This window comes from Perna viridis, chromosome 9, assembly GCF_037379345.1.
Source record: "Perna viridis isolate PV_CMFRI_1.1 ecotype Kerala chromosome 9, ASM3737934v1, whole genome shotgun sequence".
Classification (NCBI taxonomy): Eukaryota; Metazoa; Mollusca; class Bivalvia; order Mytilida; family Mytilidae; genus Perna; species Perna viridis.
The window spans coordinates 12,299,930-12,318,750 of NC_142453.1; the positions used below are offsets into that span (position 1 = coordinate 12,299,930).

At 32.6% G+C, this 18,821-nt stretch overlaps 1 protein-coding gene across 5 annotated transcripts; it reads left to right on the forward strand.

Moving 5' to 3' along the window:
- The first annotated feature begins 42 nt into the window (after positions 1–42).
- On the forward strand, positions 43–15,443 carry LOC148606803 (E3 ubiquitin-protein ligase RNFT2-like). Of its 5 annotated transcripts, none has more exons than XM_088544549.1 (10): positions 43–107; positions 4,760–5,275; positions 6,082–6,167; positions 6,739–6,848; positions 7,602–7,746; positions 8,060–8,200; positions 9,297–9,362; positions 9,709–9,810; positions 10,784–10,911; positions 12,737–15,443. In XM_088544549.1, exons 2-10 carry the CDS (start codon positions 4,795–4,797, stop codon positions 12,750–12,752), a joined length of 1,275 nt encoding a protein of 424 aa, XP_088400675.1. In that variant the 5' UTR covers positions 43–107; positions 4,760–4,794; the 3' UTR covers positions 12,753–15,443. The 5 variants fall into 5 exon arrangements, with proteins under 5 accessions (XP_088400675.1, XP_088400674.1, XP_088400678.1 ...); XM_088544548.1 differs by having other exon boundaries at positions 62–186; XM_088544550.1 differs by having other exon boundaries at positions 76–173.
- Positions 15,444–18,821: the final 3,378 nt, after the last annotated feature.

Consider the following 18,821-nt stretch of genomic DNA (forward strand, 5'->3'; position numbering starts at 1 on the left):
ATTATAGAACGAGAGAGTTGATTGGTTGACAACGTGAGTGTTAGCAAATCAAAACTAACCTTAGAATCAGATAATTATTTTCAGACTGACAGGTTCCCGAAGTGAAAGTAAACATAATGAGAGCACCTAATACCATACTCATTCACAAAACACCAGATAATCTTAGAAAATCCGTATGACTCTCATGTACATATGAAAACCAAGTATTTACGGATTTCGTTCGAAATACCTAAGGCTAAGCCGTGGCCCTAAATGCGTAATTAAGTAATTGTCCACAGCCTGTACAGGGGCTTGTTCCCAGTATCAAATATGCAGCCCCACTAGTATATAACCAACACAAGGGTGATTCCAAAATTGGGGGTGCCTCGTTTCAACTAATTTTTTTTTCAAAGAAAATCGAATATGTCACTATTTACTGTTCAGCAATCGACCTGTGCAGGTCCGGGTGTCAGAAGAATAGGCCTGCAGCAGCGCTAAGCTTGTAAAAGGCGACTAAATATTGCTCAGAACCTTAGCCGGGGGCTAGGGTACTCTGCCCACAAAGCAATTGGCTTGTGTGCCTCAGGTGGTGGAATGGGGTACCCTTGGTGTGTTACATGCTGGGGTTGTCAGGCTATAATACGGAAAACCTGACAGTAAACCATAGTGGTGCACCGTGTTGGAAGAGATGCCATGTTCCTCGCACGTTATAAAAACCCTACTGTGGTATTCTCCCGTAGTAGGAACCATCATGTTCATTTTATCATCCACTTCATGTTCATCGCTTGAATATAGCTGAAATATTGCTGCACAAGCATTGAACCCAACAAACAAACAAACTGTTCAGCAATCACTTGACAAATGATTAATCTAATGAATAAACACAGATATCACCGTCAAATACTTCTAATTAAATCAATACCATAATTTGAGCATACAAATTCCATATTTCTACTATGCCTGGACCGAAAGTGTAACTACTGCAACCTTGACATCGCTAGACAGACAATAGAAAGAGAGGAAAATTTGTTTCCTAGTGTTATCACAATTAAGTACTTCTCCACCAAAGAATCGGGTGGCAAATGAAGAAAAAAACCCAGATTTTATTGCATTATTCAAATATTGATACCTCATAACCTCAAGAAATAGCCATGAAAGTGTTGGTAAAGTTTGCCTTTGTAAGATATTGATAGGCCAAATTTTAATGAATTGCACCGTGGAAAAAAGTTTTTTCTCTATAAGCAGGCAAAAAATCCAAGCCACATCTGCTTCATGATTAGATGTATTGAATATACTTAAATTTAAAAATATCAAGTTAAGAATTATGATGTACCACCCATTAACTGATCCTTATACAGAATGGTACTGAAACATTTGTCTATCCATGTCAAGGTCGCAAGCACCCCCAACTATGGGTTCACCCTTGTGTTTCTATTTGGCACTTTGGCCTCAATCCTCAATCTTAAGGTCAAGGGCACCAATGGTCTTGTCAGTGTTGGTTTTCCTCTTTGTGTTATTTTCCACAGGTACATATACTTCAAGTGCTTGGGCATGTTCTTTGGTTCTGCCTGCTTTCCTACTATTGCATGAGCCACCTGTTTATGGTATTGTCATTGTTTAGGGCCACTATTGGGGAAGAAATGTAATAAACATGCTGTATTAGATTAACCTGATTTGAAAATGATCAGGATTGCAGTATTAAGACAATAACAGTGTTGACTAGAAATAAAAACAATATACGACTTCGGCACAAATCGGAAAAAAACGCTAAGTGAAGCCTGGCATTTCACCCCAATTCTAAGCCTCATTCATATGTTGTAACTAATAGTCCCCTACTAGGTTCAACTGAAGGAGACGTTAGCTTTGCACTCTGTTCGCCTGTCTGTCAGCCCGGAAAAAAAGTTTTCAATACTTTTTTGTAAATGCTTGCAGATATTGAGCTGATTTTTGGTATGTGAGTCTACTCTACCATGATGAGTTACAGATCAAGTTCACATTTCGTTCTGCATAGCTGATTTTTTTTTTTGAGTTATGGCCCTTGGACTTTGAAAAAATTACCTAAATGTAAGTTTTCCGCACCTTTTTCTTAATGCTTGCAGATGTTGAGCTAATTTTTGGTATGTGAATCTACCCTGATGAGTTACAGATCAAGTTTACATTTCATTCTGCTTTGCTTATTTTTTCCAAAGTTACCAACTTTCATTTTTACGCGCTATACCAAAATTTCAGTTTTACTTACTTTTTTCTGAAAACTTAAAATATTGAGTTGTTTTTTTTTACCAATTAATCAACCATTATTTGAAACATAATCTGTCTAATTGTCTGTGCACAAAACTTTGAAAATCTGCAAATGGATTTGAACATCTTTTTTTTTTGTCTTTATCCATATTCCTTTTTCTGTTCAAAATCAAGGTCATTTCCTCAGTTTGTCATTTATACTTGATGACAGTGTTTTAGGATTCCCATTACCCGTTACCTGTGGTAAGTGAGTTTTCAGGTCAGGAAAATCCTTTGGCAGCCTTTGGTTACTCGTGGTAAAGTCAGTTTTAAAGTTTGGGTATGTTGAAAACGAGTCCTTACTTTCCCGGCCTGTGGCAATTATTTCTGAATTTATTACAGCAGAATTTAAGTTTTATTCTTTAGAAAACATAATTGTTTTGTTTTGCTTTTTTATTCATCACGACCCTATCGGCACTTGTAATCAGATTTCTTTTCTTCCATTGAAGTCAAATACGATCGTGATGCGAAAACAATAATTCTCGATCTGAAAACGGTAAATAAGAAAACTGGATTTCAAAATTAGTAATTTTGAACTGATGGATTATTTCTTTCTTCATTATATATTTGTTTGCAAATAAATATAAAATGTATTGAGGGGAGAGGAAGCACCTGAGTCTGAGAAAGGTGACTAAAGGGTAATAAAGCCATAAAAATGCAAAAGTTCCCATACAAGTTTTTATCATAATTATGCCCAGCAATGTTTTTTAAATACAGAAATAAGTACTAAAGGTAGTACAATACAGTTAGGATATTTCTAAAAATTTGGTCTCATTTTGTTGAAATAAGGCTGTTTTTAGGCAGTCCGCACAGAAATTTTTAGTGTTTTGTCATAAAAAAAGTGCATATTTTTGAAATCCTTGAAGTGTGGAGGTTCAAGTTTTTTTATAAGTAATTTAGTGATTATTGTTATAAAATCCAGTAGCCATGGTAACATATTGAAAAAATTATACTGAATTATCAGGCACTTAGATACTACCACTAGATGCATGGAAAAAGGTGGAAAAAGGGTAAAAATAATAAGACCCTTTTCGATTCATTCTCTCACAATTTTAGTTCCAAAAGTTTGTGTGAATAAGGTATTTTGAAAATCAGCCATCTGATGCTGAGGAGAGAACCTAATATGGCAGGGGACTGAAACGTTCCGGATACCATTCTTCATTTAAATTACACCTGTTTACTATTACATATATTACATCTGTCTATGTATAAATGCTTAACTACATTGTACATTTAAACAATATATCCACCAAATTTCAACTTTTAAGTTTTACAAAATTTGATGGGGGTAACTTGGTGTGCCAAACAATGAGCCTTAATGTAACTGTATAGTGCACCCAAATGTTTGAATGGTGTGAAATTTAAAATAAAAATGGATCTCCATAGTTTTGGGTTCACATCCTCAAAAGCGGTAGAGCCCCCTCTAATGAAGAATCAAAATTGTTATTGCCTTGTTATCTAAGTGTATTCATTTATAAGAATCAGACCGTAAAAATACATCACATTCTCTGCTTCTTAGAAATTATTGCACTTGTTTGCAAATCATATGACACATATTTTTTCTTTAAAATGTTACTTTCAATTTGGGTAAGTTCATTTAAAGTCAGGGTAAGTCATTTTTTGGAGGCCACTTACCTGTGGTAAGTCAAGTTGACCAAAAAATCCTAGAACACTGGATGATCCAAGGTAGTATTTGGGTCAGTGTTATAAACAGGTGGTAGGGGACTGTATTGTTTTGCAATTCTCTCAGAATGCTTGTTTCAAGTTAATACATGTACACTGTTATTATCTATACAAATTCATGCTTATTTACATGTACTGAATTATAGTTTGGCAATTCCTTCTACAAATCCTCTTCACTGACTCTTTAGTGATGGTTTCATACCTTCTTGGTACCTTTGCAATCGATATAGTGATAGTCATGTATATAACAGGTGCTGCCTATGGCATAGCTCAAATAATTATGCCATCTTAGGAGGCATATTTTTATTTTGCTTGGTAGTCTACCTTAGTGAGGCATAAACAACAGATTAAAAAAATGCAACATGACTTATAATCTGGGCACCTGAAACACTCCTAAAGAAACAATTTATATGATTTTAGACATACATGCATGTAAATAATTTTTAAGGTTTACTTAAATGAATGATAATGCTTGCACGATGTGCCTTAATATTTGTCTCTTCCTTGGTATAGGACACTTTGCTTAAACCAGATGTCTGTCCTATTCTATATGTGTAGCTGTAGGGAACATTAGGGTTTTCATGGAAAGCAGTTTCCCTGTCCATACATGTTAAAAGAAATTGTATGGTTTAATGTACAGTTTCTATTTAATGATACTTAGATGATGTTGTTTTTAAATTTTATTGAGATTATTTTTGTTTACTTTCACAAAAATAAATGATATGCTCACTACATAAACTGTGGCTAAAAATATCAAAGCATTATTAACCAGTATACATTCTTCTGTAAACGTATTAGAAATTATTAATTTGATTTTCAGGTTAATATGTATGTTGGAATACTTTAACACACATAATGTCTGATCCAAATCAGAACTCAATGGCTTCAGGCAACAACTCAAACTGGATGAGGATAAATCTTCCAGTTCAGAGTACAGGAGCAATCTCAAGTCAAGTTGGTAATGCTGTATCTGGAATAATGCCAACTATCATGGGCCATAACCCACACAGAATTGTTATATCAAGGTCATCTTCTGTTGATGCCAACCAGAGCAATTCTGTGCCAGTAACATCTGCTGCTACCAATACCAATGACTTTGTCTTAGATTTGAACAGACTTCAGCCTAACACTGGGCACACCCATGCACATGGACATGAGTTTTTGCACCAGGGCTTGCAGATAAATCCTGAAAGTTTACAAGAATTTGGTCCAGATGACAGTGATAACCATGAACATTCCCATGACAGAAGAGTGCCACCTTTGTCAAACCTTTTGTCCAATTCAATCATATTTTTTGTGATAGTGTTGTTTAAACTGCTGTCAGATCATATTCTTGGTAAGCGATTAAATGCATTCCTGTGTGACAAGCTAAAGTGGACAAAAAGGCTTATATATTAATTTTTATAAATACCGATAATTATGAACATTTGTAACTCATTAATTAATTTTTATCATTCATTTATTAATATTTATAATTGGTTTATTTTTGGCATATTCCTGTTTCTGGTACCATATATGGGAACAATGTTTATTAAAGTACTACTGTTCAATATGTAAATATGGTCCAGTCTTATTACTGAACCAGCTGCTGTTCTGTGAAGTTCATGTTGCCAGTACATTTTATATACATCAGTTTTTATTGATACTTCAGTTTATTGTTTGATTTGGCCCCAATGCAAGTACAAGTATGTTTTTAAGTGTGAAGCGGGGCCCTTTTTAGTGTATTCAAACCAATTTATTTTCACAATATCCAATTTCTTTACTGTTTGATTTTGCATCTACACCACACTTTATCAGCTATATATTTTGTTTTAGATAGACTTTTTTTTGTGGTTATATATTTTTTCTATTTGCATCTGAAATTAGCAAAAAAGAACTTGTTTAATGTGTAAGTTTTTTTATCTTTCTTTATTTTAACAAAATATGTCCATAATTTGAGTTAAAAAAACAGCTTCATTTTAACATTTTGGAATCAGATATAACTTGTCTTTGTAAAAACATAGATGAAGTCTAGATAATATACGTATAAGTGGACTTGATTGCTGTTGGTTATCAAATTTCTGTATGAATTGGGTAAACCTAGCATGGCTGTGCATACAACTTCATGTTTAAAGGAGTTCACCCTAAATCTAATTGTTGTAGGCGTAGTTGTTTTCCTCTGTATGGGAGTAACATTTATCTATGGAAACAATAAGCTGCAAGGTCTTGTTCACCAAACCTCACTAAGGGTAAGTACACATTTCCTGGTTTTCCTTAATCATCACTTAAAACTCTATGTTTTTCAACAAAACTTATTAATATTAGATGCATGTATACAATGTTGTATAATGAAGTTCACAAATAAATATCTATAGACAAAAAAATTAAATTCTGAGTTCCACATTCATATTGAAGTTGTAGAATCACTGATACATGTAAGTTAAAGCTGTTAATCTAACATTCATACAACAAGAAAGGAAGTGGTGAATATGCCAAAGAAACAACAACCCAACCGGTATGAAAAATGTTAGCTCAAGGCCGCCCATGGGTCTTCAATGAATGACCAGGAAACCTTAGCACCACAGGGCAGGCTGTAGCTCAGGCCCCAAAACACCAATATACACAGGTACAGCAAACATACTCCAGGTACAAAAATGTATATATAAATAATGTCGTACTGATTGTGCCAGCTGAGTGTCATAAGGAAACTTTCTAGTTTTCAATGTACATGTACATTTATGTTATGAAACAATCTAGTACATGTACATACCAGTTTAATTTTCTGTCTCTTTTCAAAGATAAGTTTGGTTTTTTTTTCAGGATGCCAGTCATTTGAAGCATGTGTTTTCCTTTGTTCAACTAGCTGGATTAATGGCTGCTAACATTGCTACAGTCTATTATGTGTTTAGAGACCAAGAGTTATGGAACTTGTAAGTTAATTGTCATTGATGGTGAAAGAAAACAGTCAAATATTGGTATTGTAAAAATTCTTTCCTATCAAAAAAATGTTTGATAATTTTACTTACCGGTTGATGTACATGTGTGATATTATTTTGGTATTCTGAAGTATTTCCCCTTTTCTGGAAGTCTAAACTAGTTTGATCTCAACATTACTATTTGTTGACTTGTAAAATTTCATTTAGTAAAAAAAATTTTGCAAGTGAAATAAAAAAGTACACACACCAACTACTTTATTAATGGTATCCTTTTTTACTAATAAATCACTACATAAATGTACTTCATCAAACCATTTTACATTTGCCGAAGAATGCACAAAAATGGTACACTAAAAAGTTAACATACCTGTTTACCCTCCCACATCAGTAAATCAGGAATGAATGAAAAAAAAATAGAAAGTTTTTGGTTAAAAGCACTATATTCTCAATGAAAAAAAAAATTCACCGGAAAGATTTGCTTTTACAGAAAGATCTCCCACATGAGACAGAGTCGGTTGGGAGAATCTCCCACATGAGACAGAGTCGGTGGGGAGAATCTTCCACATGAGACAGAGTCGGTGGGGAGAATCTTCCACATGAAAAGTTTAATAGTTGACAGATATGAGTTAACCAACTTAAATCCATCAAGTTACACACAGGTGTATAATCAAATGTTTTTAGCCAGTCAAATCCAAATAAATGCAAAATCTCTGAATACCTGAAGTTAAAAAAGACAATTTATTTCAGGTTAGTATTCCAGATGCCTAGAGATTGGAAGGCTGATTTCTGGTTATTTTTATGGATGATGGTCGTTACAGATTACATACTCAAATATGTAACAGTTATTACAAAATGTTTGATTTCTATTGTGCCACTTAACAGCAAAAAAAGGGTAAGTAGTCAGTGAATTTTATGAAACGAAACAAATTTTACACTCTCATGTAAAGTTGAATAAATAAAGAATAAAAGGGTAAACAGTTGTGGAGGTCTAGAGATCTTTCCGAGTCTTACCATACCTGAATCATTGCCGTAGCTTTCTTTCTCAGATGTTTCCCATTTTAATAGAAAAATCATAGCGTCAGAAATCTTAGTTATATGCTCTGACAAAAGTTTCAATATGGCTTTATTGAACTTCTAAAGATAAGTTTTTAATTGACAAAATCCATGTAAAAGTAATTACTAATGTACATGTACTTTACTTTCAGGGTAAATATTATATGTTCATTGAACATGTGATGCAGTTATATAGATTGATGGTGACCGTATTGCCATGGTTTCACTTCCTGTCCGATGATGTGTCTTTCATATTTGCTGCTGTTTTGTTATTGTTATATTTTGTTTTTAAGGTAAGATGGAGTACAATCTATACAGGAGTCATTACTATGTTTTAGAGGAAGGCTAGGATAAATTTTAAGTAGCAGTCTTTATAAAATTCATACAGGAGATGATTCAAAATGCAAAATGAAAATTCAGAGTTTATCTAATTAACTTATATTTCTAATTCAGTACAAACCACATAACTTCAGATTGTCATTCAGTTGTTTCTCTTTCGAGATAAAAATCATTTAGTTTATATATGCATTTGACACTTTCTATCATCTCAGGAGATATCTTTCTGTCGTCTCAGGAGATATCTTTCTGTCGTCTTGGGAGATATCTTTCTTGACTTGTTTGTTCTATGTTTTTTCCCCTACTATGAATCAACTCTACCATAGGTAGTGTCTGAATTTTATACAGACTGGTACTTTAAGTAAGAAGGGATAGTCGGGGAATAAATGAGAATAATATTGTATTTTAAGATTTGAGGCATCAATCTCAGATTTGACAGTCAAAAGTTGAATTTATTGGTGACATATTAGTGGAATCTTTGTAACAGTCAAATTAAGATTGATATTGACAGATTTTCATGTTTCCCAGAAAAAACATCTGGGCATGCAATTAAAATTTATGGCCATCAAGTGTAGATTGACACCCTGATATTAAAGGTGCTGTCAAATGAAATGAGACATCGCAAAAATTGTGTCATTGTGCTAAAATCTATTACCTGAGTATTTCAGCTTTGGGGGTGTTGTAAAATATTTAAAGGCCAGGCAAATTTGGAGGAAATAATTATGTGAAAAATCTAAATTTCATGTCCCAAAAAAATGGTTTTCCCATTTTGAGGAGGGTGTATGCCTGGAACACCTTTCCCTTGATACCTGGAGAATTTGATATAAGTTCCCTTAACAACAATTTATAGAAAAAGAAACTCTGCAAACATTTGTATATGTGGTGTATGTCAGTATAAAAGACTTCCAGCAGTATTTCTAAAATATTGAATATTTTAGCAAATACTTTTTTTTCTGAATTTATAGCACATTTAAGAGAGAAAGACCTGCAATACTAATATATTAAAAATAAATAGAATATTTTGAAGAGAACATTGGTACTTATTAATTTCAGTTGAATAATACTTTAATGAAAGTGAAAGATGTGTATAAAGCAGTAGGAAGACTTAGGACTGATATTGTAAGTACATGTATTTATCTTCACTGTTGATGAACATTGGTTCTTTAGTAGATTTAACATGTATGATATGACAGATATTTGACATGCAAGTATTCAAATGTAATAAAACAAGGTGAATTCTTCAAAAAGTTTTACAATAGACAAGTGTTCCTGCTAACTCTTTTTCTAGAAATATTGCACTAGACTGATTTACATCCTGACAGTCTAATACACTGATTTTAGAAAAGAAAATATAAAAAAAAATGGTTATAATTAAATTATAAGTAGGAACATTCATGTAAACCTTTATCTGAAAATGTCTAATAATTGTCGTGATTTTAAATGTTTAGTTTCATTTAACTTTCAGTCTTATGGGACAAGACCTAGTAAAAGTGATATCCAATCAAGAGAGGAAAATTGTCCCATCTGTCAAGATGATTATAAAGATCCTGTCATGCTGGCATGCAAGGTAGTCAGTAACCCAAACAATAAAATAGTTACCATTATACTTCGTACCTTGGTTTCCCCCCCCTTATGCAATATGTTTATTCATTTATTTAGTTACTATTTCTTGGAAATTAAATTGAATCGAATTCCAAATTCTGCATCTTACATATTGATGTAAAGTAATAGGAAAATCTATAAAAAAAATTGTATGATTGTCTTTTTCAACCTCTTGAAAAATTGTTTTGTCTACAGGCCTTCTTCAGTTTCATTTTCTCAGTTCCTTCTCTACATCCTTGTCAGTTGGAGTTTCTTCATTTTCTTCTATTTGATTACACAGTTGTGACGTCATAATGTTATCAACTATGTGAATAAACAAAATTTTGGGGTATATTATAAGTCTGGTCGAACTAATTTCTCTGCAGCTTGCAGCATTGTTATGAAACTTTGTTGGATGTAATATAACCACATGGAGATGTGCATACTGCCAGGAATTTATGTTTGGACAAAATTGTAGAAATGACGACTGTTGAACTTGCATATTTTTCAGCAAAGCTTAAGTCTCATTCATTGTCTGCAACTCCTCCTCAGTGCATTGCAGGATTGTTTTTTCTGTCAGTGATTTGGTAAAAACTTATTCGTTGCTATTTTGAAATTTACATAGTTCTGGCATTTTAATTAGCCAGATAGATTATATCCTTCAGTGAGGTAACAGTTCTTCCAATATACTTATGCACTGGCAAATGGGTGAATTATTTTCGATTTGTCCTTGAATAAATGATGTTGTTTCAGAATCTGACCATTTTAGTAAAGCCCAAATTATTAGGTTTTTATACTACGTAGGCAAACTAAATATTCGCAAATATTACTTTGTAATGAGACAATCAAACTAAATATTACTAATTATATCTCTGTCAGCAATAATTTTACCTGACTTTCATAGCCATCCTATAGTCTATTTGCTTTGTTAAATGTGTTGTTCTTTTCTTTTATTTCAGCATATTTTCTGTGAAAGTTGTGTTTCTGTTTGGTTTGATCGAGAGAAAACATGCCCAATGTGTAGAACACAGATACATGCAGAAAATCCACAATGGAAAGATGGTTCTACAAGCGTTCATATTCAGTGGTATTGAGAACTTTATGACTTTATGTCCTTAATTCCTTAAGTTATGTTTCATGTGAAGATCTACAGGTGTAAAGTTATACAATCATCCACAATATAAGTGTCCTGTATATTGCTTTTATATTATTGTAAGGCCATTGAAATGATTTCACTTGTTCTTTTAAAAGATTCAGATTTGGAAAATTTAACAAAATTATTTCCTAATCCTTTTTTCCAGATTTTACCATCACATTAAATATTCTTCTTTAAAAACTACATATTCTTAAAGTTGTCTTTCAAATGAATAAAAATACAGAGCCTTTACATTGAAATATGTCTACCGGTAAACACAATTCTAAATAAACCTAACTTCTGTTTTTTTAGTGTCCCTTCATATAAGTCTAGACTTAACAAATTCTACAATCAAAAATGGTTTAGTTTTAGACAGTTTTTTTTTATTTCTAAATTAGTTCTTCTGCATTTTAAAGGAAAAAATAAATTTAGACATTTAACTTGCTCTATCACATTTTTAGTAAGTTTCTGAAGAACATGGCATTATTTTAGAATTACCTAAACCTGTATTTATGACTTACTTGTAGTTGTGTGACATGTCTTACAGTCTCAAATTGGTATTAGGGGTTACTTGTATTAAGTTTCCTATTCTTTTTATTTTACCATCATATTTTATGTCTATTTTCATTTTACATTGAAATAGTTTAATGAAATATTTTATGAATATCAAATGTAGATGGATCTCTTTATACAGTTATCCTCACTAGTGAAGAATTTATAATATATATTTATTTTTATTGTTGTTACTCATGTTTTTTTTTTTTTTAAATTTACTGGAAAAAACACACTCGCATACTTATGAATGTCTGTAGTAGAAAACAGGTCTATATTTAGCTCTCCTGGCTGAAGGCCATGTGAGCTATTGTCATTACTTGGGGTCGTCTGTCATCTTTAACAATTTTTCAAAAATCTTCTCTGAAAGTACTAGACCAATTGAAATAAACTTGGTATGAATGTTCCTTTGGGTATTCTGCATAGAACTGATGTGGGGGTTTTAAGCTGCCGAAAAACATGGCTACCATAGGAAAAATAGAAGATCGGGGTGAGACAGAAGTTTTTTCCATATATCTTCAAAACCGTTTAGCCAAATTCTTTCAATTGCCAAAATTATCCTTATGATACAAGACCTACAAAAGTCTGCATTGGGTCAAAGATGTCAGACGACTCCCTGTTAGAGTTATTGCCCTTGATAGGCAAAAATGGTTTCTTTTTTTTACAGTTTTTAGCCAATATCTTGAAAACTGTAATAGATAAAAAAGAATCTTTTAATTGATAAAATGATCTGTATGATATGTCCTACCAGAGTCTTCTTTTGAGTCAAAATGTCTGACAACTCCTTGTTAGACTAATTGCCCTTGAAAGGCAAAAATTGGACCAGGTGAGTGATTCAGGCTCCTGGGAGCCTCTTGGTTTTTTTTTGGTTTTTATCTGTTCTACTATTAATTACTTAAAGTAACCTCAGAGTTGAGAAATTACTTAATTGGAAATCCAACCACTGTATTTGTAGTACAGACTAAAATGTGTTGTCTTGCCATTTTTGTCTGGCATATAGATTTCTGGTCTCTCCATTTAGTTTAAATTTTTGTCTTTTTTTTGTTACAATATGACATGAGGTCTTGGTTATGGTCTCCATTTGTTGATTTGTCATTAATGAGGACAACTCCTCAAACACTAATGATTTATAGTGTTAATGACATTTTGTAGGGTGGTTGGATAATCTCCAACAATCAAACTATCTCATTGGCAATCATATCACATCTCCTATTTTATATTACAGGACTTTTTACTTTTAGTGAGGTACAAATGGCTGTGTGGAGTATTCCTGTTTAGGATATATAGAATAATATTTACTTTCGATTTTGATACTGACAATATCATGTGGAATATCTCAACAAATGCATGACTAGTAATTTAATATTGTCTTTTTTATCATTTTAATATACATTTAACAAAAAATCTAGTAGTGCAACTACAAACTGTTGGTGCGTGACATCATTTTCATTCAAAACACAAAAGGTCTTATGACATCCTAATGTTTTGACAGATATTTTCTAACATTCTGTCATTTACCAGAGATAGAAAAACAAGTTCAAAGGAAAAAAGTACAGATAACTGATAATCAAGATTTACATCACTCACAATCCTATCTTGAAAAGCCCAAATCTACACTATAGCTTTTTTGAAAAACTAACTAAACTCTATCCCATTAGTTCAAACCATGAATTTATTTATTGGACCTGGACTGTTGGCTTGTGGTTGAAGCCAAGTTTGCACTGCTATATCATCATGAAAGTATAGGGGAGTTATAAAAATGAAGTAAGGAAATGATTTGTATGTCTATGATATTGTTCTACAATATTCTATACCATAATAGTCAGACTTGGATTGATTTTGGGCTAAAGATTTGTACTTTTTAGAAATTAGGGGCCAGAATTATGCATTTTCTTGAAGTCAAGACAATAACGGTTTTTGAGTTATAAGGGGTCAAAGGGGCCACACTCCAAAAAATAACTTTTTTTATTTTTGGTCAGATTTTGAGGAAAAAAAATATTGGGTTCCTAATGAAAATCCCTGCCAGCATCTTTCAATCAGATTTCAGATTTCTCTTACAGTTTTCAAATTAAGGAATCAAAAGGTTTATGCTCCAAAAAAATTGATTTTTGGTCTGATTTCAATTTTTTTTTTCGTGCATACCTTTTGAAAATCCATGCCTAACATTTTACAATCAGATTTCAAATGTCTCTTATGGTTTTCAAATTATAAGGTGTCGAAAGGGCTACACCCAAGAAAATCAACTTCTTAATTTTTTTGTCTGATTATGAAATTTTTTAAGAGGGCACTGCAAATAAAGGTAGTGGGTGGCACATGACAAAGTTTTTTTTTAAATATTTTTATTCTTCTCGCATCACAAATGCATCCTTTCTCAAAGTTGAAAGTTGATTTTTGATTCACTGCAACAATTAAAGAGAAATAAATTACATAGAAAGCATTGAAATTCATTGAAAAAGGGAGATAACTCTTTGAGCAAAATTTGGTTGCTTTGTTATGGAAATTAAAAAAAAATTGAGCCACCCATGGTCGATTTAAGACAAACTTTATATTATTTGACATACATGTGATATAAACATAACATTGAAACAAAAAAATCAGTGGGATAAAATTTACCATGCGCCAACTTTATCAAGGCATCTGCCTAATTTATACAAAGACAGCCTCTTAATTCAATTTCAAGTTTTGTGCTATATTGTCTCCAAACCAGTTGTATTGTCAGTCCCTATGCTTAAGTGTGTCAAGAAATAATATTGTGTCCACACTTGCCCCAACTGTTCAGGGTTTGCATCCACTGCAGTTGTATCTTGCTGTGCTCTGCGAAGCTTTCTATTATGTAACTGGTTGACAGGAAAGTGTACATTGGTGACGTTGTGTCCAAACATTACTTTTTTCTCATCTGTAACTCAGTGCAGATTTCTCATACTTTAATTTTATATTTATGTTGTGTTTTAATTGTCTTCTGAATCATGTACCAATTACACATGGTCATTATGATGCATATGAATTACATTTATATCGTATTTACTATATTATTGGTCCATGTCATGTCTATTTAAAACAGTATGTTTTACTCTTTTATGGCTCAAGAAAGGTTTCTGTCATAGCTTTTTTTCATAAAGCATCTAATTATTCTATGTGTCAGCGTACATTAAAAGTTGGGGATGTTTGTTATGATCTTCTTGTCAAAACTAACATTGAGTTCTTAAGGATGTCCTAAATTTTTAACAGATTACTGCATTTTCTATTGAAAACTTCATATTTTCAGTTTTAGGTCAACCTTATATTTTTACAAGCTTCCAATACAAATTACTTGATAACAGAAATCCCCTTAATATAGTTCACTGTATAATGTGATTGTGTCATGGTGTGTCTACATATTTATGTTTCCTGTAACAACACAGTGCAGGTTGCAAGAAAGGAAGGGTATTTAATGCTGTAAGCATTCTTGTGGTTACATTATACTTGTATGTTGATTTTTGTTTAATTGCCATTAGAGGCAATGTTCAATATAGATATTTTGTCATTGGAGGTCTTTGAACTGCACCAGTAAACAGTGCTATGTGATATATTAATGGGAGTTGTGCCCCTTTGATAATGTAGCCATGAAAGTATTTGCTAGGATGAATTGTGTAAATATTAATTGTATTTAAAAAGACAAAAGTCAATATCTCTTATTCATATCTTTTACTTAACTTAAGTGTTGACCACCTGATCTTAAAAATTTATATGTATTTGGAAAAAAAAACATTTGTTACCAGTATATCCACATTTTTTTACAAAACTATGGCTGAGCCATTTGGAGTCTTCAATTTTAGGACAATTTTACAATAATTTACAGTGTTATCTTTAATTAGGATGCATAATGTATTTTAATCTAAATTTTTAACACTAGTAAAAATATCTTCCTAAAATAAAGTGTTAATGTTTTAAAATTTTTTGTCTCAATTTTCTTTAAAACATATCCAGTGATATGATACACAATATTTGTTTACACATACACAATATACATACACATACATGATATGTAAAAGTGGTTACCTGCTACGCATTAGGCACACCACCCACAAATTCTCACATAACACAATCATGACAATACCCATAATATATGCTAAAAAGGATATTAAACTTGTTGACTAAAGTAATTAAAAAATGAAAAAATGAATAAAGTGAAGAATTATTCAAATTTATATAAAAAAAGGGGGGATCACATTATTGATGCCTGGCGCATATTTCAGACATTACAAATGAGATCATGCTTGCAAAATGACAGTTAAAAAAATCAGTTACAACAATTGATAAAAACTGTAGCATGGACCAGGGTAAGGTACACACCATTTTATTAGCTGGATGGGAGGGGGCTTGGATTTAAAAAAAGAATAACATTTAGCCCCCCTTCCCCCCCAAAAAAAAAATACTGCCTTGGAAAGAAAAACAAAGGTCAATATTCCACCATAGCTTTTCAACTAAAAACTAACTGCTGCTTCTGTCAAAATAAAAATCTTATTCAACACTTCATGGTTGTGGTCGAAGAGTCTTAGTGTATCGTCTTTTATTTTGGGGTAAGACAGCCTCCTAAAATGTTACATGTGAGAAGTTCTTACAATGAAAAAAGAACTTAACTTTGACAAGAGCGGTAGTGAGGTGTGAACTGCATAAACACTCAAACAAGATTCTTGAAAATACATCATTTTCATATCAACGTCTCTCCTGTGAACAAGTATTTTGTCAATGAAAAAAAATTGAGGCAAAAATCCATTTTCTACGTTTCTTGATTTTTCGAAATTCTTTCTACAAACGAAGTAAATTGCCATATATAGTTTTCAACATGTAACCCGATGTCTCAACTTTACAATGGTATCAAGAAAGTTACGGTAACACGTAAGGGTTTGAAGTAAAATGAAAAAAAATACTGTACCCCTACCCCACCGAAATTTGCTTAAATCGATATATTTTTTCAATGTCAGAACCCCTAGAGTATTTATGTTTCAGTAAAAATGGCCTATTTGGTATTTTCTGTTTAGTATTATCCCAATTAATAGAATTTGTAAAAAAATGCACAAATTTGGATATTCGATTTTCCCGAAAAAAGTCGCACCGTTTCGGCTCTACAAATTATTGATCAACTAAAACGTCTTTAATTTGGTATCATTCGATAGATAATCTCATTTCATACACGAATAAACCACGAAAACTAATTTTCAAGAAAGAATTTTCAAAAAATGTTTGAAATATTACCCCTACCCATAAAAACTGGTATGAGTATCAACATGTATAATACTAATTCAAAGCACACCAACACTGTAAAACTCATATTTCAGGCTTTCATAATTAAGATGATGATGTACCGAACATACCTGATCTTTCTAGGCACTTTGATTTCCTTTTAGGGTTATAATTCCTATAAAATCGTACATGTAAAAAGGGAATTTTCAGAATTTCAGAATTTCTTTTATATCACCTATTTTTGACATTTTGTTCAAAATACCGTAGTTTAAACAAGCTTTTGTGTGATACAGTACATGAATATAATGTCTTAGCTTTAAAATGAGTCCAATTAATGAATATTTGAACTTTTTCAAGTCAAGTTAGGTGAAAAATTGTCACATCTACCCATGAAAAAATACCTCATCATGAACAAAAATGTTAGTTTCTAGCTAAACGGTGTACAATAGACATGTTGGGTACGATTGCTATAATTATCGATGTATCCAGCGTATCTGCTCATTTCAGGCAAGTATTTTCGGTTTTAATGCGACAAAAACGAGTTTTGCATAAAAAGAGGAATTTTCGGAATTTCATATTTTCTTCTGTTTGACCGGTGATTTGCTTTTTTTCAATTACCGTCCTTCGGACAACTGTTTTTGTGTCCAAGTACATTTATAGAAAGTATAAGCCTTCTATCGAGGTCAAGTTATAAACACGAAAAAAATCCTCAGCATGAATCCAAATGTTAATTTTTAGCATATTATCGATGTTAAAACGACATATTTAGTACTAGTGTTTTAATTATCGATAAACCCAACATATCTGCTCATTTTTTCATGGGTGCCCCCTCTTTTTAGTTTTTCCCATTATTTATCGCAGCAGTGTAGTCGACATCCCAGCATAATAAAATCATTTTAAAAATCCGTTTCTCGAAAACTCACAACCTCGAGTCTTTTTTTAAATCTTCTAATGATAAAGAGTGTGGATTTATTCAACATTTTTCCAGAGAGGTAATCATCCTTGGAATCCCTGTACACGAAATATGCTAAGACTGTTAGTGCTCTATTCACATTTCAAAGAGAGCAGTATACATCCTTGTCATCTAGTGCAGTTTCACGGACTTGACTTTTTTAAGGGCAATTCGGCGGGTGTTTCTAGAAAAACAGAGGACGCTTATCAGAGTAGAGTTTGTATATTTTTGGTCTAGTAAAAATTCGAGATCTTTTATGAGAATGACTTACATTGTATGTATGAGTCTTAGGTGTTTCTAGAAGAGCCGAGGACGCTTACCCTACCAGTGCTTCCAGTTTGTAGTTGAGTCCGAGTTGCTCGTTTGCTTTTGTTACTTTGTATGTATGATTTTAGTTACTTTATGTTCTTTGTTGTGTATTTCTGTTTTCCATGTCTGGTCTCTGTCCCTGAATTACATTCTTTTGATTACTGCTGTAACCTTGGTTCCCTTGATTACTCCTTCAAAGTGACAATAATGAGTTTTGCGTAAAAAGAGGAATTTTCGGATTTCATATTTTTTTTACATTTCACCAGTACCTTACTTTAAACTACAAGCTTTTGTATATTCAAACACATTTACATGGCATCATAGCTCTCTAATGAACTAAGGCCGGGGATGAATAATTTAACAAGCTATAACTTGTAGAGTCGAATTTATGCGACTTTTTACGGGAAAATCGAAAATCCGTTTTCTTTTTTTTTTTTGGGGGGGGGGATAAATTTTGGCTATGGAAATCGCCACAAGTCACCAAAAGAACCCCAGAAGTATTAATTTGGATGATATTAAACAGAAAATACCAAAATAAACCATTCTTTACTGAAGCATAGATAATCCATGTGTTTTTACATTGAAAAATTAAAGCGATTTTTCCGTGTGGGAGTGGTACATTTTTTTCCCATTTTACTCCAATCCCTAAGTTTTACTGCAACTTGCTTGGTACAATTGTAAAGCTAAGACATTGGGCTACACAATGATGCCTACCCCATGTTTCCCAAAAATTTGCGTGAATGGCACATAGTTTTGGTAGTAACTTCAAACAGATATGCTGACTCCTTGGAGAGTCATGAACAGAGCGCTTGAATTGTTGAAGTCC